General features: G+C 43.8%; 2 protein-coding genes across 15 annotated transcripts in view; both read left to right on the top strand.

Moving 5' to 3' along the window:
* Positions 1–21,945, top strand: part of LOC141133709 (uncharacterized) — a 351,664-nt gene that overhangs the window by 104,068 nt on the left and 225,651 nt on the right. The gene's annotated exons all lie outside the window — the stretch shown is intronic.
* Positions 1–21,945, top strand: part of LOC141131166 (asialoglycoprotein receptor 1-like) — a 49,203-nt gene that overhangs the window by 2,984 nt on the left and 24,274 nt on the right. The window contains exons 3-6 of the mRNA XM_073618211.1: positions 2,627–2,693; positions 2,898–2,947; positions 16,067–16,108; positions 16,340–16,390. Of these exons, the coding sequence (XP_073474312.1) occupies positions 2,627–2,693; positions 2,898–2,947; positions 16,067–16,108; positions 16,340–16,390 (210 nt within the window). The remainder of the gene's footprint in view (positions 1–2,626; positions 2,694–2,897; positions 2,948–16,066; positions 16,109–16,339; positions 16,391–21,945) is intronic.

Raw genomic sequence — 21,945 nt, forward strand, 5'->3', positions numbered from 1 at the left:
TCCTAAACCCTATGGCAGTGACATTTGTATTCACACTCAACTACACCTGCTACAAATGGTACGAGAATAGAATGTATTTCAAGTGTACATGTGAGCTGTATATGAAACGTGATCTTTATTGATGTCTATACAGTCGATTGTAAGACTACATATACCTGATATAATGATTACAAATATGTTGATCTTGTTTGTAAAACTTGAAAATTTAATAAACTTTTGAATAAAAAAAAAATTCTGTGGAGGAGGAGGTAGTGGAAGGAGACCCTGCATACATAATTCTGTGCAGGAGGAGGTAGTGGAAGGAGACCCTGCATACATAATTCTATGAAGGAGGAGGTTGTGGAAGGAGATCCTGCATACATAATTCTGTGGAGGAGAAGGGTAGTGGAAGGAGACCCTGCATACATAATTCTGTGGAGGAGGTAGTGGAAGGAGATCCTGCATACCTAATTCTGTGGAGGAGGAGGTAGTGGAAGGAGATCCTGTATACATAATTCTGTGGAGGAGGAGGGTAGTGGAAGGAGATTCTGCATACGTAATTCTGTGGAGGAGGAGGTAGTGGAAGGAGATCCTGCATACATAATTCTGTGGAGGAGGAGGAAGTGGAAGGAGACCCTGCATACATAATTCTGTGGAGAAGGAGGGTAGTGGAAGGAGATCCTGCATACATAATTCTGTGGAGGAGGAGGAGGAGGGTAGTGGAAGGAGATCCTGCATACATAATTCTGTTGAGAAGAAGGTAGTGGAAGGAGACCCTGCATATGTTTTTGGCCTTGTAGCCAGTATTATGATCTCTCTCTTCTCCTTTTATTATTATTATTATCTCTCTCTTTCTTCTCCTTTTTCATATTTTTCTAAGCTCTCTTTATGAATTTTCTTGGAAACAAAATGTATTCTGTACGGAGCTCAATAGCTCAAGCTTAAATATACTGTACATACACAACTGAAATCATTAGGGAAGTGACTTACCCTTCTAATGTCACTTTCTGAATCAATTGTAATGCCGCGTGCACACGAGCGGACTTTCTGGCATACTTGGTCCGGCAGACCAGAGTCCGCCGCACATTCCGATCGTGTGTAGGCTCCCGCTGACTTTTTTGAAGCATGTTTCAAATATTTCCGTCGTAAGTCCGCCGGACTCAGATCCTGACGGAAAGCCCGTTCGTCTGTATGCTGGTCCGACGGACCAGATACGACGCAAGGGCAGGGTACTGCATCTCGCGTTAGCTGCAATAGTAAAAACAAATTTTCCTATTGCGGCGAGCGTGGGGCATACCAGGCCCTTAGGTCTGGCATGGATTTTAAGGGGAACCCCCTACTCCGAAAAAACGACATGGGGTCCTCCCCAAATCCATACCAGACCCCGATCCGAGCATGCAGCCCGGCCGGTCAGGAAAGGGGGTGGGGACGAGCGAGCGCCCCCCCTCCTGAACCATACCAGGCCGCATGGGAAGAAGAGAAGAAGCCCAGAAGCCAGAGGCCAGAAGTCCAGGCCTCCGCTGGCAAAAGAGCGGCATGAAGATAGTGGAGGAGCCAGCAGAAGAACTGGAATACCGGGAGAAGAGGCCAGAGGGAGCGGAGAAGAACCAACCGAACGCCGGGAGAAGAGGAACCGGAGGGACCCCCGAAGTCGGAAGAAGACCCCCGAAGCCGGAAGAAGACCCCCCCGGTGCTGTTTAATAAATTACTTCAAAAACCTGTATAGTGCGTTTTATTATTGACACTTTTTCCCTAGGTAAACCATGTACCCCATACTCATTCACCTAGGGTGGGGGGCCGGGATCTGGGGGCCCTCTTATTATAGGGGGCTCCCGGATTCCGATAAGCCCCCCGCCCGCAGACCCCGACAACCAACGGCCAGGGTTGTCCGGAAGAGGCCCTTGTCCTCATCAACATGGGGACAAGGTGTTTTGTGGTGGGGGGCCCCACAGGGCGCCCCCCTCCCCCAAAGCACCCACCCCACCATGTTGAGGGCATGCGGCCTGGTATGGTTCAGGAGGGGGTTTGCTCGCTCATCCCCACCCCCTTTCCTGACCGGCCGGGCTGTGTGCTCGGATCAGGGTCTGGTAAGGATTTTGGGGGGACCCCACGCTGTTTTTTCGGCATAGGGGGTTCCCCTTAAAATCCATACCAGACCTAAGGGCCTGGTATGCCCCACGATGGGGCTTGCAAGGTGTCAATCTTGCCGATAAAAGCAGCAAGATTGACTTCCTTTTCTAGTCCCCTTGTACTCGAGTCACATTCAAAATGAACGGACTTGTCTGTGTGTGGGAAAGTCCGTTCATTCTGAGTCTGCCGTAACTCCGGAGAAAGTCCGTCGGAAAGACGGGCAGACCTAGCCTGCCGGAAAGTCCGGTCGTGTGTAGGCAAGTCCGTCCGTTCAGAAAGTCCGTCGGTAGTCCGCCGGAAAGTCCGGCGGGAAGAACGTCGGACCAAGTCTGCCGGAAAGTCCGCTCGTGTGTAAGCGGCATAAAGCTTTAACGTGGGTCGTGTTCTGAACGATTGTCGTTCTGAGCAGTCACATGTATTCTGCATAGTCTGATCACCCTTCCTGTCTGTGGAGAGTCTTGTTGTCCAATGTTTCTGATTTATATTTACTTATTTTTTTTTATAATTTTTTTTTTAGATTTTGGATTGGCAGAGGATGTATCTGATCTGCAGAAATCAGGTAATTATAGGAAATCTATTAAAGCGTATGAAAAGCTAAAAGCATTTTTTTTTGGTAGAGAGCAGAAGGATTAGAATCTCTGTGAGTTTATTTATTTGCGGTCTGTGTCCCCACTTGAGGAGTTCCATCCTGTATATCTGTCCTGGTGACCATTGTCACTTAGACAGGAAGTGTTAAGAAATGTTGGTACAATGTTCAGTCTCTTCAGCTTTGTGTTTTCTCTTTCCAGTTGCCAACATAACGGATTATCTGAACAAGAAAAAAAAATTATAAATAAAGGTAAACATCCGGCATCCCTTATTGGGCAGCACAGTGGCTAATTGCTTAGCACTTCCACCTAGCAGAACTAGGATCATTGGTTTGAATCCCAGCCACAGCACTACCTGTCTGGGTACTCCGTTTTCCTCACACACTCCAAAATAATGCTGGTAGTTTAATAGGCTTTTGTCTAAATTGGCCCTAGTATGTGTATGAATGTGAGTTAGGGACCATAGATTGTAAGCTCCTTCAGGGCAGGAACTGATGTGAATGTATAATATATATATAAATGTAAAGCACAGCGTAAATTGAAAGCTCTATAGTACCTGAAATAACTTATGAAACAGAAGCCCAGAAAGTAGCTAGCTCCACCCTCCTTCTCACTCCCTGGCCTAATACAGAGATAATGCTATATGTGCTGTAAAATCAGGTAGCAAGGGGTCCCCCAATGGATCTTTATTTATGGGGTCCATCCATAGACCTTTATTTTTGGGGTCCCACCATGAACATTTATTTATGAGGTCCAACCAAGGACTTCTATTTATGGTCTTCCTCCATGAATCTTTATTTATGGGGTCCCGCCATGGACCATTTTTATGGAGTCCCACCAAGAACCTTTATTTATGGGGTCCATCCATAGACCTTTATTTATGGTATCCCAACCTGGACCATTATTTAGGGTCCCACCATCAACCTTTATTTCAGACATCCCCTCTATGGACCTTTATTTATGGGGGTTCCATCATTGACCGTTATTTATGGTCTCACTGTCAACCTTTATTTATTGGGTCCAACCATGAACCTTTATTTACAGGGTGCCATTATGAATCTTTATTATTTATTTGTTCATCGTGAGTAAGGTCTAGAGCATTCAGGAAACAAATACTGGAGTTGTATTTTTTCCTCTCCATGCATTGCACTCCTCTCTGTTGGTTAAGATAGCACTGATGAAGCTGTAGGGATGGCAAAACTGATCTAAGTTGCCCAAACTGTGCTCCAGGGTGCCCATTACAATAGAAAAGGTAGGTTCATTCACCTGCTAATGCTTACTGTTACCTGTTATTAGGGATGAGCCGAACACCCCCCCCGGTTTGGTTCGCACCAGAACCTGCGAACGGACCGAAAATTCGCACGAACGTTAGAACCCCATTGACGTCTATGGGACTCGAACGTTCGAAATCAAAAGTGCTCATTTTAAAGGCTAATTTGCATGGTATTGTCCTAAAAAGGGTTTGAGGACCCGGGTCCTGCCCCAGGGGACATGTATCAATGCAAAAAAAACTTTTAAAAACGGATGTTTTTTCGGGAGCAGTGATTTTAATGATGCTTAAAGTAAAAAAAAAAAGTGAAATATTCCTTTAAATATCATACCTGGGGGGTGTCTATAGTATGCCTGTAAAGTGGCACGTGTTTTCCAAGCTTAGAACAGTCCCTGCACAAAATGACATTTTTTAAGGGAAAAAAGTCATTTAAAACTGCTTGCGGCTTTAATGTAATGTCGGGTCCTGGCAATATGGATGAAAATCAGTGAGACAAACAGCATGGGTACCCCCCAGTCCATTACCAGGCCCTTTGGGTCTTGTATGGATATTAAGGGAAACCCCGCACCCAAATTAAAAAAGGAAAGGTGTGGGGCCCCCAGGCCCTATATACTCTGAACAGCAGTATACAGGCAGTGCAAACAAAACAGGGACTGTAGGTTTGTTGTTAAGTAGAATCTGTTTGTAATTTTGAACTGGTACATTTTTAACATTTTTAGCTCCAGCCAAAGAATCTATTTTAAGCTTTTTGGAAAACCTAGGGAAGGGTTATCACCCCTGTGACATTTGTTTTGCTGTCTGTGCTCCTCTTCAGAAGATTTCACCTCACTTTTTGTCCCACTGACAAATGTTTTTTGAAAATGTGGGGTTTTTAGTGAAACAAGGATTGGTGATAAAGCATCAGTGTAAAGGAGAAACGTTTTTCCCATATTAACTCCTACAGGAGAGAATTTCCCTTCCTAGGGGTAGATTTCATCACACTTCCTGTTGTCTCCTTCCGTTTGCAAGTAGGGGTCATTTGTAAGTTGGATGTTTGAAAGTAGGGGCCTGCCCTATATACTCAGCAGAAATTTGGGACTTAGGTGTTGTTGTGGCCACAACACTGTAAGCCCTCACAGGGCCCTGCTGTGAAATATTAGATCAAAAATTGTAATTACATGCCCCTGTTGAACAGGGGCAGAAAAATTGGGCCTTTGGTGGTGGTGGTGCTGGTGCCACAACACTGTAAGTCCTCACAGATACTCTTGGTGGGCGCAGAAATGGGCCCTGCTGTGAAATATTAGATCAAGAATTGTAATTACATGCCCCTGTTGAACAGGGGCAGAAAAATTGGGCCTTTGGTGGTGGTGGTACCACAACACTGGAACCTCTCACAGATGCTCTAGTTGGAGCGCAGGAACTAGCCCTGCTGCAAAGGATTGCATCAAAAATTGTAATTACATGCCCCTGTTAAACAGAGGCTGAAAAATTGGGCCTTAGGCACTGGTGGCGGGACTTGCGGCACCCAGAACCAAAAATGTTCTTACAAGCTATCATCATGATCATTGAGGAGTAAGAGGATAATTACTCAGTATAACAGGATAGTCACTCAGCATCAGCATAGGCAGTCTTTGAAGGGATCTGACATTTCAAAAAAATTTATTCGGTTACATCAGCATCAGGTGCTTGGTAGCTGGTGGTGATCCAAGACTGATTCATTTTTATGAAGGTCAGTCGATCGACCGAGTCGGTGGACAGACGCACCCTGTGATCGGTTACAAAGCCTCCAGCAGCACTGAATGTGCGTTCCGAAAGAACGCTGGATGCAGGACAGGCTAGTAGCTCAATTGCATACTGTGCAAGCTCTGGCCAGTGATCCATCCTCAAGACCCAGTAACCCAGAGGATTTTCAGGGGGAAAGGTGTCCAAGTCAGATCTTGCCCCTAGGTATTCCTGCACCATGTGAAACAGATGCTGGTGATGGTTGCTGGAACCGATTATACCTTGGGGCTGCGGACTAAAAAATTGTCTGAACGCATCGGTCAGACGGCCACCTTCTTCACCGCTCCTTCTTTGACTGACCAAAGCCTCAGCAACACGTTGTCCAGAAACAGGAGTTTGTAACCTCCCAGTCTCTGGGAACGTGTTGCACAGACCTTTCTGCAAGGCCTCCCGAAGATGTTTCATCTTCTGCTCCCTCTGCGACGGCAAGATAAGGTCCGCAACCTTACCCTTGTAACATGGATCAAGGAGGGTTGCCAGCCAGTATTGTTCCTTCTCCTTGATACCACGAATACGAGGATCCTTCCGCAGGCTTTGCAGGATCAGGGAGGACATGCAGCGTAGGTTTGCTGAGGCATTCAGTCCGCAGTCCTCTGGGTCACTAAGGATGACATGATCCGCAGCCACCTCCTCCCAGCCACGTACAAGTCCATGTGTTTCTTGGGACTGTAAATGATCCCTTAAAGACTGCTGCTGATGCTGAGTGCCAGGCTCCACCTCCATACTGACACAATCCTCCTCCTCCTCCTCCTCTTCCTGTGTGATCGGCGAGCACGCAGGAACACTGTCTGGATAAAGGGGGCCTTGAGAGCTAAGGAAGTCCTCCTCTTCCTGCCTCTGTTCTGCCTCAAGTGCCCTGTCCATTATTCCACGCAGTGTGTGCTCCAACAGGTGGACAAGGGGGACAGTGTCACTGATGCATGCACTGTCATTGCTCACCATCCTCATGGCCTCCTCAAATGGTGACAGGACAGTGCATGCATCCCTGATCATGGCCCACTGGCGTGGGGAAAAAAAAAAAAAAACAAGCTCCCCTGACCCTGTCCTGGTGCCATAGTCGCACAGGTACTCTTTGATGGCCCTCTGCTGCATGTGCAGCTGCTGCAGCATGGCCAACGTTAAGTTCCACTTGGTGGGCATGTCACAGATTAGGCGGTTCTTGGGCAGGTTAAATTCCTTTTGGAGGTCTGCCAGCCGAGCACTGGCGTTATATGATGGCGGAAATGCACACAGACATTCCTGGCCTGCCTCAGGACATCCTGTAAGCCCGGGTACCTGCCCAAGAACCGCTGCACCACCAAGTTTAGGACGTGAGCCAAACAGGGCACATGGGTCAGTTGTCCCTGTCGGAGGGCAGAGAGGAGGTTGGTGCCATTGTCGCAAACCACCATTCCTGCCATAAGTTGGCGTGGCGTCAACCACCTCTGAATCTGCCTCTGCAGAGCTGACAGAACCTCTGCCCCAGTGTGGCTCCTATCCCCCAAGCACACCAGCTCAAGCACCACATGGCATCTTTTGCCCTGCATACTTACGTAGCCCCTGGATGCCTACGGAGCACCGCTGGTTCCGAGGACAAAGCACAGGAAGAGGCCATGGAGGAAGAAGAAGAGGATGGGGTGGAGGAGAGAGGTGTGTCAGAATCAATAGTAGTGGCATTTTGGAGGCGTGGTGGTGTAGCAACCTCCAACACTACTGCACCTTGTCCTGCATCCTTCCCAGCAGCCATCAGAGTCACCCAATGTGCAGTGAAACTTAGGTAAAGTCCCTGTCTATGCCTGCTGGACCATGAGTCAGGGGTAATATGCACCTTACCGCTGACCGCCCTGTCCAGTGAGGCATGGACATTGCCTTCCACATGCCAGTAGAGAGCCGGAAACGCCTTCCATGAGAAAAAGTAGCGTTTGGGTACCTGCCACTGAGGAACCGCACATTCCACAAACTCACAGAAAGGGGCAGAGTCTACCAACTGAAAAGGTAGCAGTTGAAGTGCTTGCAAATTTTGCCAAGCTAGCATTCAACCGCTGGGCATGTGGATGGCTGGGAGCAAACTTCTTTCGGCGGTGCAGCAGCTGGGGCAGGGAAATTTGCCTGGTACAATCTGACATTGGTGTACCGAAAGCACATTGCCCACAAGTGCTTGGCTGTGACACACCTAATTCTGCACCTTCATTCCTCTCAGTGCAGGTCTCAGAGAGGACTGAAGGTATAGTGGGGTTGGAGATCTCAGCTGATGAGGAGCAAGAAGAGGTCCTCTTTGTTCTTTGGTGTGGGTCTTTTAGATATGCTTGCCAACGAACTGCATGGCAGGTCAACATATGTCTGGTCAAGCATGTGGTTCCCAAGCAGGAGATGTTTTGGCCACGCGAGATACGTTTGAGACATATGTTGCAAATAGCAGCGGTGCGATCTGATGCACTTGTCTCAAAAAAGGCCCACACCTAAGAACTTTTGGAATAACGTGCAGAGACAGCAGCGCCCTGCACATGCGGAGCTTTGTGGTGTGATGCACTCAGTGTGCTGCCCTTAGGCTGGCCCCTGGAGGGCATCCTGCCTTGTTGGTGATGTTCCTCCTGCTCCTCCTCCTCTCTCCTATCAGGCACCCACATTGAGTCAGTGACCTCATCATCCCCTCCCTCCTCATCACTGGAGCAAACCTGGCAGTATGCTGCAGCAGGGGGAGCATGACTGCCAGATTGCTGTCCTTCTTGGGCACCCCCTCTGTCCGTGCTCATGTTACTGCCTTCATCTAGCTCAGTATCATCATCACAGCCTTCTAAACGCTGGGCATCCTCCTGGAGCATGTACCCAACACTGTGGTCAAACAGTTCAAGGGACTCCTCAGTAGGACATGGTGGGGCTAGGGAAGGAGTCACTGATGCCATTGAGCCAAGGGAAGAGGCCGCGTTGGCAGCTGCTTTGCCAGACAAAGTACCCTGAGCATGGGTGAGAGAGGATGAGGAGGATTAGGACGTCATCCACTCGACCAAGTCTTCCGCATATTGCGGCTCAACATGGCCAGCTGCCGAAAAAAAGGCCAAGCGTGTCCCACGGCCATGTGCTGATGAGGATGCACCGTCTCCATGACCAGCACTGTTGCCTCTAGACACAGAGCCTGCTTGTCCTCTTTTATTAGCTTGTGACTGTCTGCCTCTCCTTGTTGGCCTTCTAGACATACTAATGGCCTGCAGTGAGATGTAGCTGCACTAAGCTGGGATATATATATTTATACTGATACTGCAGCTAGCAAAATCAACTGCCTGCCTGTAGTATGGGAACACCACCAAGCTTCTACAGGTAGCTTTAGCTGAACACTGTGCAGAGGACGCACTTAAAAACACAACGTTAAAATAATGTAGCTGCCTGCGGTAGTGATAGGATCAGGAAAACACCACCAACCTTCTACAGGTAGCTTTAGCTGAACACTGGGCAGAGGTCGCACTAGACTAATGTTTAAATAATGTAGCTGCCTGTGGTAGTGATAGGATCAGGAAAACACCGCCAACCTTCTACAGGTATCTTTAGCTAAACACTGTGCAGAGGTCGCACTACACTAACTTGTAGCTTTAGCTGAACACTGTGAGGAGGACGCACTACACTAATTTGTAGCTTTAGCTGAACACTGTGAGGAGGACGCACTACACTAACTTGTAGCTTTAGCTGAACACTGTGAGGAGGACGCACTACACTAACTTGTAGCTTTAGCTGAACACTGTGCACTACACTAACTTGTAGCTTTAGATGAACACTGTTCAGAGGACGCACTACACTAATTTGTAGCTTTAGCTGAACACTGTGCAGAGGTCGCACTACACTAACTTGTAGCTTTAGCTGAACACTTTGAGGAGGACACACTACACTAACTTGTAGCTTTATACAAACAAAAAGGAGACAATACGCCCTACTCCAATCCTCCTATCTCAGCGCTAAAGGATATTCGGTATATGAAGATGGAAAATAATGATTGTAATAAACCCCAGTGATTTAACCTGATGTCACCATATTCTGAGTGAGATATCTCTCAGCAGCCACTTAATAAAAAATAGAAATATAAATATGGATGAATGAATGTACGAATATGAAACAGCAATTAACCCATCAAAGCAGCGCTATTTTCAGTCCTCAATGCTGACTGATAAAACAAAGTCTTTGTAAATGCAAGCAAAACACATGCAGGCAGGTAAATTCCAACAAAGACACAGCGGTAGGAGCTCGGTCTGGATTCCCTTATATGAATAGTAGATCTGATGGGTGCACCTTTCACCATCTATTGGGACACCTTGTGCTGCACACACCCCATAGGGGTTCAAACTCATCGGAGCCAGGAGGTTAACAAGCCTTGTTTCAAATCCTCTCTCTGTTTACTCCCGAAGTCCTCCAGGGTTGATGATCAGATAACAGCAACAATGTCCACATGTAAAAAAGAGACCCCGAATAGTCCAGTACCGTTTTGATATTTTATTGTAAGTCACAAATCAGAGAAAAAAAAAAAAAAACTAATAAAGTAAATACACTGTAAAAATCAGTGGGCGCATTTCCTTACAAAGGATAGCCTTCTAGCTTTCAGTTGGTTGGTAATAGTGGATAACTCAAACTGCTTCTCTCAAAGCACAAGGGTACTGGTTGCAGACTGGATGGATGTTACACACTCACAGCTGATCAGTCCTTCATTCCACTAGTATACAACTACAAGCTTGGAGCGCACTGCGTGTCAGCCAGGCACAGCTGATCCGCACTTCCTCCCTCTCGTGTCTGAAGCTTCAGGCTAAAAGCACACTGCGTCCTCACGTGATAACAGTTGCCGTGGTATCGTGCTCTGACTAGTTTCGTCAGGAAGACTTTTTCAAAGAGCATGACTACATGGCTTGTTGAACAAAATTTATCTGAAAACCAGGGGGTGGGGCACAACCAACACTCCGCCCTAATGAGTTAATACTTGGCAAGCACTAGGTCTGATTGGAAGGTGCGTCCCTATCTTAAACTGGGAACGTATCCATACTCCAACCAACCAAAAGCTGCAGGCTGCACATTTAAATGACACCGCAGTCTATTTATACCAGAATCTTGCATTACATCTGCAAACTCCCAATTCCTTGTGAGAAACAGTGCCTATGTCCTGGATTAAAACTAAACATCTCCTCTTCCATATATTCCAGGTGCAACTGAAGAGAGAGAGTCGCTTAACCCCCAAACATTATTAAGCTATATGGATGTCGCAGTGTAGTGACCAAGTAATTAAAATACCCATAGTTCCTCACCCGATATAATTATCATATTAAATCAGATAAGTTTATCACATTGCGACATAAAATTGACATAAAATTAACAAAAAATAAAAATGTTACATACAAAATCGCATATAATCGCAGCAACATCGTAACTTGTGATAAAATCACGAAAATAATAATGATTAAAATCTAATCAGATTAAAATTACCTGACATACCTATTGACATAAAATTAACAAAAATTAAAATGTTACATGCAAAATCGCATATAATCGCAGCAACCTCGGAACTTGTGATAAAATCACAAAAATAATAATGGTTAAAATCCAATCAGATTAAAATTAACTGCACAATCTAAAATTCTACATAGATAGAAAGCGGAAGTTGATAAAAGATTCTCCGGTACCGCTCTGTATCACATAGTTCCATATTGTACATACACAATAAAAAAATATGTAATCCAAACGGGGCATAGTTATTAAGTTATTAAGTTATCTATACAGAAAACAGATCAAAATCTCAGAGTGAGGAACCCCTCCATTAAAACTCTAATACATTGTGTAATCGTCCACTCTAGTGAACCTAAAAATCGCTGATAAAGCAATTAATATCGAGTTCGATATTTAACCCTTTCGGGCTAAGAGTGTCAGTTAAAAAAATCCATTGAGTTTCTTTTTTTGATAAATCCCTTATTATATTACCCCCCCTCCAAGATTGTTTGATGTGATCAATCCCCCAAAATAACAATCCAGCAGGATCTTGTCCGTGATGTAATTTGAAATGCAGGGATACGTTATGGTCTTTATAGCCAATAGTAATGTTGTGCACATGCTCAGCAACATTTTTATTTTTTGTTAATTTTATGTCAATTTTATGTCGCAATGTGATAAACTTATCTGATTATTTATGAGAATTATTTCGGGTGAGGAACTATGGGTATTTTAATTACTTGGTCACTACACTGCGACATCCATATAGCTTAATAATGTTTGGGGGTTAAGCGACTCTCTCTCTTCAGTTGCACCTGAAATATATGGAAGAGGAGATGTTTAGTTTTAATCCAGGACATAGGCACTGTTTCTCACAAGGAATTGGGAGTTTGCAGATGTAATGCAAGATTCTGGTATAAATAGACTGCGGTGTCATTTAAATGTGCAACCTGCAGCTTTTGGTTGGTTGGAGTATGGATACGTTCCCAGTTTAAGATAGGGACGCACCTTCCAATCAGACCTAGTGCTTGCCAAGTATTAACTCATTAGGGCGGAGTGTTGGTTGTGCCCCACCCCCTGGTTTTCAGATAAATTTTGTTCAACAAGCCATGTAGACATGCTCTTTGAAAAAGTCTTCCTGACGAAACTAGTCAGAGCACGATACCACGGCAACCGTTATCACGTGAGGACGCAGTGTGCTTTTAGCCTGAAGCTTCAGACACGAGAGGGAGGAAGTGCGGATCAGCTGTGCCTGGCTGACACGCAGTGCGCTCCAAGCTTGTAGTTGTATACTAGTGGAATGAAGGACTGATCAGCTGTGAGTGTGTAACATCCATCCAGTCTGCAACCAGTACCCTTGTGCTTTGAGAGAAGCAGTTTGAGTTATCCACTATTACCAACCAACTGAAAGCTAGAAGGCTATCCTTTGTAAGGAACTGCGCCCACTGATTTTTACAGTGTATTTACTTTATTAGTTTTTTTTTTTTTTTCTCTGATTTGTGACTTACAATAAAATATCAAAACGGTACTGGACTATTCGGGGTCTCTTTTTTACATGTGGACATTGTTGCTGTTATCTGATCATCAACCCTGGAGGACTTCGGGAGTAAACAGAGAGAGGATTTGAAACAAGGCTTGTTAACCTCCTGGCTCCGGTGAGTTTGAACCCCTATGGGGTGTGTGCAGCACAAGGTGTCCCAATAGATGGTGAAAGGTGCACCCATCAGATCTACTATTCATATAAGGGAATCCAGCCCGAGCTCCTACCGCTGTGTCTTTGTTGGAATTTACCTGCCTGCATGTGTTTTGCTTGCATTTACAAAGACTTTGTTTTATCAGTCAGCATTGAGGACTGAAAATAGCGCTGCTTTGATGGGTTGATTTCTGTTTCATATAGTACATTTATTCATCCATATTTATATAACTTGTAGCTTTAGCTGAACACTGAGGAGGATGCACTACACTAACTTGTAGCTTTAGCTGAACACTGTGAGGAGGACGCACTACACTAACTTGTAGCTTTAGCTGAACACTGTGAGGAGGATGCACTACACTAACTTGTAGCTTTAGCTGAACACTGTGCAGAGGTCACACTAAACTAACTTGTAGCTTTAGCTGAACACTGTGAGGAGGACGCACTACACTAACTTTTAGCTTTAGCTGAACACTGTGCACTACACTAACTTGTAGCTTTAGATGAACACTGTTCAGAGGATGCACTACACTAACTTGTAGCTTTAGCTGAATACTGTGAGGAGGACGCACTACACTAATTTGTAGCTTTAGCTAAACACTGTGAGGAGGACGCACTACACTAACTGTAAATAGTCTAGCTGCCTGACTGTGGTACTAATAGGATCAGAAGAACACCAGCAATTGTCTTCAGGTATCTGTAAATACTGTAACAACACAAGCCTGCCTGTCAGTAGGAAGATAATAACAGGAACGGATCTAGCTAAACTGAATACAGTGTATATATATATATATATATATATATATATATATACACAACACCTGGGATGCATATATATATATACACAATACACTGTAAGTGCAGCTAACTCACTGACTGTCCTGCCTAATCTAACTTAAATCAAATGACACTGTCTCTCTGTCTCTCAACGCCAGAACACACACTACACAGGGCCGCTGTGCAGGTGGCCTTATATAGTGTGGGGTGTGTACTAAACCCCCTGAGCCATAATTGGCCAAAGCCACCCTGGCTTTGGCCAATTACAGCTCTCTCTCTACAGACGGCGCTGTGATTGGTTAAGCATGCGGGTCATAGTGCATGCTTGGCCAATCATCAGCCAGCAATGCACTGCGATGCCGCAGTGAATTATGGGCCGTGACGCACCATACGAATTTGGCACGAACGGCCGCAATTCGGCGAACGGGCGAACAGATAATGTTCGAGTCGAACATGAGTTCGACTTGAACATGAAGCTCATCCCTACCTGTTATTCAATGTTAAATTTAACAGAAACATTTAATGACTTCACAGCTCTAAGGGAAGGGAGGTCCTCAGACTGAGAACATCAAGTTACTTAACTGAGTTTCCCCTTAACTGTTCACAGTTATATCAAACACATAAGAGTTTCCCCTTATGTCTGTAACATTCCTTTTTACATACTTCCCCTTTACATCAGGATCCGCAGAGTTCCCCCTTGCACTGTAGAGGGGAATCCCGTAGAGTTTGATGTAAAGGGGATGATGTGAAGGTGGGACGCTGGTGACCATAGTAATCCCCCATAAACTCTGTGTGGCCTGGATGGAGCTGTCACACTGACCTCACTTCTTCCATTGCTCAGATGCAGGGCAGGCTCAGTCAGATGGACCTTGACTTTGATCCATCACCTCTTCATATCACCCGCCCATTCAGTGTAGTTTATCACCCCTAGCGCCCTGTTTGGTGAGATGCGGAAAAACAAGTAACATTTATCCCATATTTGCGGCTTTGGGCGCTCTATTGTTTAAGACCAACTCAGATCTGTGTATATGGGCAGACTTCAACAAAATGGTGCCGGTAATAGAGAAATTGGCTTGGTGGGGGGTTGAGCTCCTGGTGACAGAGATCTGAAGGGGAGATGTCCTTTTCAGCCTGGTGTCTGGAGTGTGGCTCTGTGGACATTTTAGAAGATTTTCATCACATCAGCTGTTGTGTGCAGAGAATGGCTGTGTGCTGGCCTACCATCCTCCTTTCTACAGATGTCACTGCATGCCCGTCTTGGCCCCCGAACACTATTTGGTCCTGTGGCCCTCCATGGTGGTGGAATGCCAAAGCCTGGTCACAAATGGACCTTTCAACCCCAGTAGTTCTGTCACTGGAATCCAAAGATATTATTAAACTGTAAATTTCCTCCCTCTCCTAATGTCCATCTTGGACCTTTTATTCCTTGGCATCATTGATAGAGGCGGCCACCTTATACATTGACTATGCCCATTCAAAGTTTCATCAACTCTCAATCGATGTAGTAGACAATAACTCATGATTGCACATCATCACACTGTAAGATAACACTTAAAATTAGATAAAATTATTGAAGAAGAAATTACACAACTGAAGGTTAATAGTAAGTAGGGGGTAGTGGAAGGAGATCCTGCATACATAATTCTGTAGAGGAGGAGGTAGTGGAAGGAGACCATGCATATGTTTTTTTTTTTTTTTTTTTACAAAGCTCTGCTATGCTGTGCATAGCAGAGCTCTGCGATTTTCCTGTGAACTTGCAGCACACAAATAAATACATAGATGATGGAGAAATGTCCAAGTCTGCAAAAAAGAGGGACCTCTAACTCTTAACTCCCCGGGGTGCAAGGCACACAAAAGTCTACCTAGGCCAAAGCCAGACAACCAGGTACTTGGTGAGGGGCTCTCCTGTAGAGAAGCTCCTTACTGTTGGGAAGTGGTTAAAGGCCAGAGAACCTCCCCCACCATCAATGCAGGTCCCAATACCCTGCACCCTCCATCTCTATGCATAAAAAACAAACAAACAAATAAAAACTACACATGCAGTGCTAATACCCTTGATAAATTAGTGCCAAGTGTATATAAACAAGGCAGGCCTTGTAGCCAGTATTACGATTATCTCTCTCTCTCTGCTCCTTTTTCATGTTTTTCTAAGCTCTCTTTATCTATTTTCTTGGAAACAAAATGTATTCTGTACAAAGCTCAATACCTCAAGCTTATATATTCTGTACATACACAACTGAAATCGTTAGGGAAGTGACTCACCCTTCTAATGTCACTTTCTGAATCAATTTTAAAGCTTTAAAGTGGGTCGTGTTCTGAACGACTGTCGTTCTGAGCAGTCACATGTTTTCTGCGTAGTCTGATCACCCTTCTTGTCTTGTTGTCCAATGTTTCTGATTTATATTTACTATTGTTTTATTATATATATTTTTTTAGATTCTGGATTGACAAAGGATGTATCTGATCTGCAGAAATCAGGTAATTTTAGGAAATCTATTAAAATGTATGAAAAGCTAAAAGCATTTTTTTTTGGGATATAGAGCAGAAGGATTAGAATCTCTGTGAGTTTATTTATTTGCGGTCTGTGTCCCCACTTGAGGAGTTCCAACCTGTATATCTGTCCTGATGACCACTGTCACTTAGACAGGAAGTGATGAGAAATGTTGTTACAATGTTCAGTCTCTTCAGCTTTGTGTTTTCTTTTTCCAGTTGCCAACATAACGGATGATCTGAACAAGATAAAATTGATTATAAATAAAGGTAAACATTTGGCATTCCTTATTGGGCAGCTAAGTGCTTGGCAGCTCCACCTAACAGAACTAGGGTCATCGGTTTGAATTCCAACCACGGCACTGGGTTTCCTCTGGGTACTCAGTTTTCCTCACACATTCCAAAAGAATGCCGGTAGCTTAATAGGCTTTTGTCTAAATTGGCCCTAGTATGCGTAAGTAGCTAGCTCCACCCTCCTTCTCACTCCCTGGCCTAATGCAGAGATAATGCTATGTGTGCTCTAAAATCAGGTAGCAAGGGTCCCCCAATGGACCTTTATTTATGGGTCCATCTATGCATACATAATTCTGTGGAGGAGGATGTAGTGGAAGGAGACCCTGCATACATAATTCTGTGAAGGAGGGGAGTAGAAGGAGATCCTGTATACATAATTCTGTAGAGGAGGAGGTAGTGGAAGGAGATCCTGCATACATAATTCTGTGGAGGAGGAGGTAGTGGAAGTAGATCCTGCATACATAATTCTGTGAAAGAGGAGGTAGTGGAAGGAGACCCTGCATACATAATTCTGTGGAGGAGGAAGTAGTGGAAGGAAATCCTGCATACATAATTCTGTGGAGGAGGAGGTAGTGGAAGGAGATCCTGCATACATAATTCTGTGGAGGAGGAGGTAGTTGAAGGAGATCCTGCATACATAATTCTGTGAAGGAGGAGGTAGTGGAAGGAGATCCTGCATACATAATTCTGTGGAGGAGGAGGAGGTAGTGGAAGGAGATCCTGTATACATAATTCTGTGGAGGAGGAAGTAGTGGAAGGAAATCCTGCATACATAATTCTGTGGAGGAGGAGGAGGTAGTGGAAGGAGATCCTGTATATGTTTTTTTTTTTTTTTTTACAGAGCTCTGCTTTCCTGTGAACAAAAGCACACAAATAAATACATAGATGGTGGAGAAATTTCCAAGCCTGCAAAAAAGGGGGACCGCTAACTCTTAACTCCCCGGGGTTACCCTGTTGGTTTGCGCATTAGTACTCCCCCTCTTTTTTAAAACTACCTGTGTATCATATATTTCGGTATTCTTTAAGTAATTGGAGGCTCTTGGGTTGTTTATCCAAACTTGCCATTTTTTTTTTTAAGATAGTGATAGAGAAATTTTTGAATGCTAACATCAATTCATATTGGGCCTGAGTGTTTAGTCTAATAATGACATTTGACAAGTTAGGAGCTTCTGTGGATTTCCACATATTGACAATGGTAAGTCTCGCTGCTATCAGGATATGTGATACTATTGTTCTATATCAATGTGGGTATATATCTAGATTTAATCCTAATAATGCTGTTGCCGGTGTCAGTTCTGTCAAATTACCTGTAAGTTCTGCAATAAAGGAGGAAACTGAGTTCCAAAAACTTGGATGCAAGATTCTTGCATGATCTAAGAATATGGTACAGGCTTCCCACTAATTCCTCACACCTCCAGCAGATGGGAGAGGTGGAAGTGAATATTTTGGATAATCTATAAGGTGTCAGGTACCATCTGTTAATCATTTTTTGTGAATGATCCCAATGTTCTATACATGAGGATGCTGTACTAGTTAACAATAGGGCTTTATGCCATTGTTCCCATGTAAAGGTTTGTGAAAGGTCCTTTCCCCATTTTAACATGTTGGGATTTTTTTTCTTCTGGGGAAGAAGGGGAGAGAAGGTTGTAGAAAAGCCTAATTCTCCTTGCTGTTTGAAATTTGTGGTGTGTGAATAATTGCCATATTTCTGTTGGGATATCAATTTTGTCAGAAAGGATTATATTTTTTTAGATATGCGCATTTGCATTATGTTCTTGAAGGGTGCTGGTAGGCAATTATAAGTTTGGAAGTCTTGTTTGGTCCATTCTTTTGTTGATTGACATATTTTAAGTAGTCTATTATTCTTGTGGGCAATGTTATTTTAGCGAACAAGTTTCTCTTTTTAGTTTTAGATAGAATGTGTTTTTAGGCTATTAAAGTTGATTTAATAGAAAGGAAGTTTGGAACAATTATTTTTTTGGCTATTACATGCTTCGCCATAGAAAGGGCAAATAGGTCATGACCTATAGTAATTTCTTTTTAGATATTTTACCATAGTTTATCATTAGAAGAGGTAAACCAATATTTCATTTGATCTAGTAAAGAAGCATAATGATAGTTTCTAATGTTTGACAGTCCCATTCCTCCTAGGTCTTTGTTGGCAGTTATTATTGAGAATGCTACTCTTGTTTTTTTCCCATTCCATATGTAATTTTTTAATTCAATGTTCATTTGTTTAAAGAATTTGGAGGGTAACGGAATTGGAAGAGTGCAGAAATAATATAGTATTTTGGGGAATATTTGCATCTTAAATGCTGCTATTTTCCCGATCCATGAAGGTTGAGTTTTTTGGATTTGGTGCAGACCAGTATTAGTTTGTTCTAGGAGTTTTGGAAAATTTACATCATATAGTTTGGAAGAAGGATATGTAAGTTTTATACCTAGATATGTTATATAGTTGTCTCGTCCCAATTATAACTGTATTTCTCACAAAGTTTTTCCGTTTGGGCTTTGTGGAGGTTCATGGGTAATATATAACGTTTATTTTGATTAATTTTATAATAGAACACATTACTATATTGGTATAATAATTTCTGAACATTATAAAGAGATATGTCGGGGTTTAAGATGTCATCTGCAAAAAGGTCCAGTTTGTGATCATATTGTCCAATTGTTATGCCACTGAAGTCCGGATTAGTGCATATATATTCAGCTAAAGGCTCTATTGCTAGGGAAAATATTTTTGGGGAAAGTGGGCATCCTTGTCTAGTGCCATTGGATACATTGAAGCTTTTGGAGATTAATCCTGAGGAGAGCACTTTTGCTGAGGGTTGGGAATATAAAGACATAATAGCTGAGTGTATGAATCCTTTCATGCCAAATCTTTCTTTTCAAAAGGTTTTTATTTCGTAACAAAAGGAAAACAGATTTAAGACAAGACAGTCAGAACAATAAGCGTAAAAGGTTCAGACATCAGATATTGTTCACAAAAGTAAGGTACAGAATAATACTGCCAAGTTGAATACGCCTATTAAATGCCAAATCTTTCTAATGCTTTGGCGATATATTGCCAATGCATTCTATAGAATGCTTTTTCAGCATCTAATGCTGCGTACAGATGATCAGAATTTCCGACAACAAAAATCCTGGATTTTTTTCCGACGGATGTTGGCTCAGGCTTGTCTTGCATACACACGGTCGCACATATGTTGTCGGAAATTCCAATCACCAAGAACGTGGTGATGTACAACACACACGACAAGCCAAGAAAAATGAAGTTCAATATCCAGTGCGGCTCTTCTGCTTGATTCCGAGCATGCATGGAATTGTGTACGTCGGAATGGTCTACACACGCTCGGAATTTCCGACAACAAATGTTGTTGTCAGAAAATTTGAGATCCAGCTCTCAAACATTTGTTGTGGGAAATTCCGACAGCAAATGTCTGATGGAACCTACACACGGTCGGAATTTCCGACAACAAGCTCTCATCGAACATTTGTTGTTGGAAATTCCGACCGTGTGTACTCGGCATAAAGCTAACATAAGAGAGGGTGTTTTGTTATTTTCAATATGGTTGATTAGATTCACCGTTCTTCTAGTGCCGTCAGGGGCTTGTCTGCCTTTAACAAATCCTATTTGATCTGGCCCAATGAGATAAGATGTTATATTTATTAAACTATTGGTTATAATCTTAGTATAAATGTTTATGCCTACATTTAGTAGTGATATAGGTCTGTAATTTATGGGTGATGTTGGTTCTTTACCTGGTTTTGGGATGGTAATTATTAATGTTTCTAGCATCTCTTTTGGGAATTGGCTAAATAATGCTGTTTGAACATTTTGGTCAGATGAAGTGATAGTATTTCACTAAATGCTTGGAAATATTCTCCTGAGAGTCCATCTATGCCTGGGGTTTGGTTTTTACAGAGGGATTTTATAACTTTGAGAGTTTCTTGTAATGAGATTGGGTTGTTGATTTGTTGTAGATCTTCCGGATCTATTTTTGGCAGGTTGATATTTTTTAGATAGTCAGCTATATTTTGGGGTGAAGGTTGTGGGGTGGATTTATCTACTTTAACCACTTCAGCCCAGGACCATTTGGCCAAAGACCAGAGCACTTTTTGCGATACGGCACTGCGTTGCTTTAACTGACAATTGCACAATCGTGCAATGTGGCTCTCATACAAAATTGATGTCCTTTTTTTCCCACAAAAAGAGCTTTCTTTTGGTGGTATTTGATCACCTATGCGGTTTTTATATTTTGTGCTATAAACAAAAATCGACAATTTTGAAAAAAAGCAATATTTTTTACTTTTTGCTATAATAAATATCTCCCAAAAATATATAAAAAAACATTTTTTTTCCTCAGTTTAGGCCGATACGTATTCTTCTACATATTTTTGGTTAAAAAAATTGCAATACGCGTTTATTGATTGGTTTGCGCAAAAGTTATAGCGTCTACAAAATAGGGAATAGTTTCATAGCATTTTTTTAATAATTTTTTTTTTACTAGTAATGATGGCGATCAGTGATTTTTATCATGACTGCGACATTATGGTTGATAGATCAGACACTTTTGGTGCTATTTTGGGACCATTCATATTAATACAGTGATCAGTACGATTAAAAATGCACTGATTGAGGGGCGTGTCCTAGACGTGAAGCTGGGAAGACGTGTTGATGAGGAGCTCCTCGTACTCACAACACAATCCACTGCCATCCACAGTTTTCTTCTGGCCTGATCGGTCCCCAGGGTGCCTGTTTGGACTCCTGAGCATCCCCTGCTGTTACTCGGGGGTCTAAAGGGTTTTTTGACTGGTTGGGCCTGGGTCTGTGGCTGGTCCGGCAAAGCAGCGGGACCCACAATCTTGGGGCCTACAATGGGACGGCGCCTTCAGTATCCTACGGCTGCGGCACGCTGGCAGTTCGTGTGCTCTGGTCGTGCCCGTGGGATGACCCACTCCAGGGGACTGTAGAGCCGACCTCCAGCCAAAGCAAACCGCCTCCCATCAGGCCCTGCTACTCGACGGCCTACCACTTCATTGAGCCTACGGATCCAGTCGCCATCTCAAAAAGGGACACAGTAAGTAACCAATCCTGCACATCACCCCTATAAACGGCATCTCTCGCACTGGCTGCCCCTCGGGGAGCTGTCATCTGTTCTCGGCAGGGAGAGTTCCTGGTCACACAGCCATGGTACTCACTCACCCGGCGGCCACAATCCAGGAAAGTCCGCGGCTTCGGCCTACCCCTGGAGGTCGGCGGCCATCTTGCTGCTTCAGGCACACCCTGGGAATACCCTTTGTGCTCCTTTCAGTACACATCCAATCACCCTCCTACAAACCTCTGCAGACTATATTAACTGCTACCTATCTTCCATAACTACAATACTGGTCTATGGGGCCACCGATTAATGGTACCACCAATGGTACCACCAAGTTTGTAGAGCTTATTTCTACTCCTATGGAGGATGCCGCTTTAATAAATTCAGGGACCTCACCTGCTCACTGAGACCTCCGAGATGCTACTT

Source organism: Aquarana catesbeiana, linkage group LG03 (assembly GCF_042186555.1).
Source record: "Aquarana catesbeiana isolate 2022-GZ linkage group LG03, ASM4218655v1, whole genome shotgun sequence".
NCBI classification, from domain to species: Eukaryota; Metazoa; Chordata; class Amphibia; order Anura; family Ranidae; genus Aquarana; species Aquarana catesbeiana.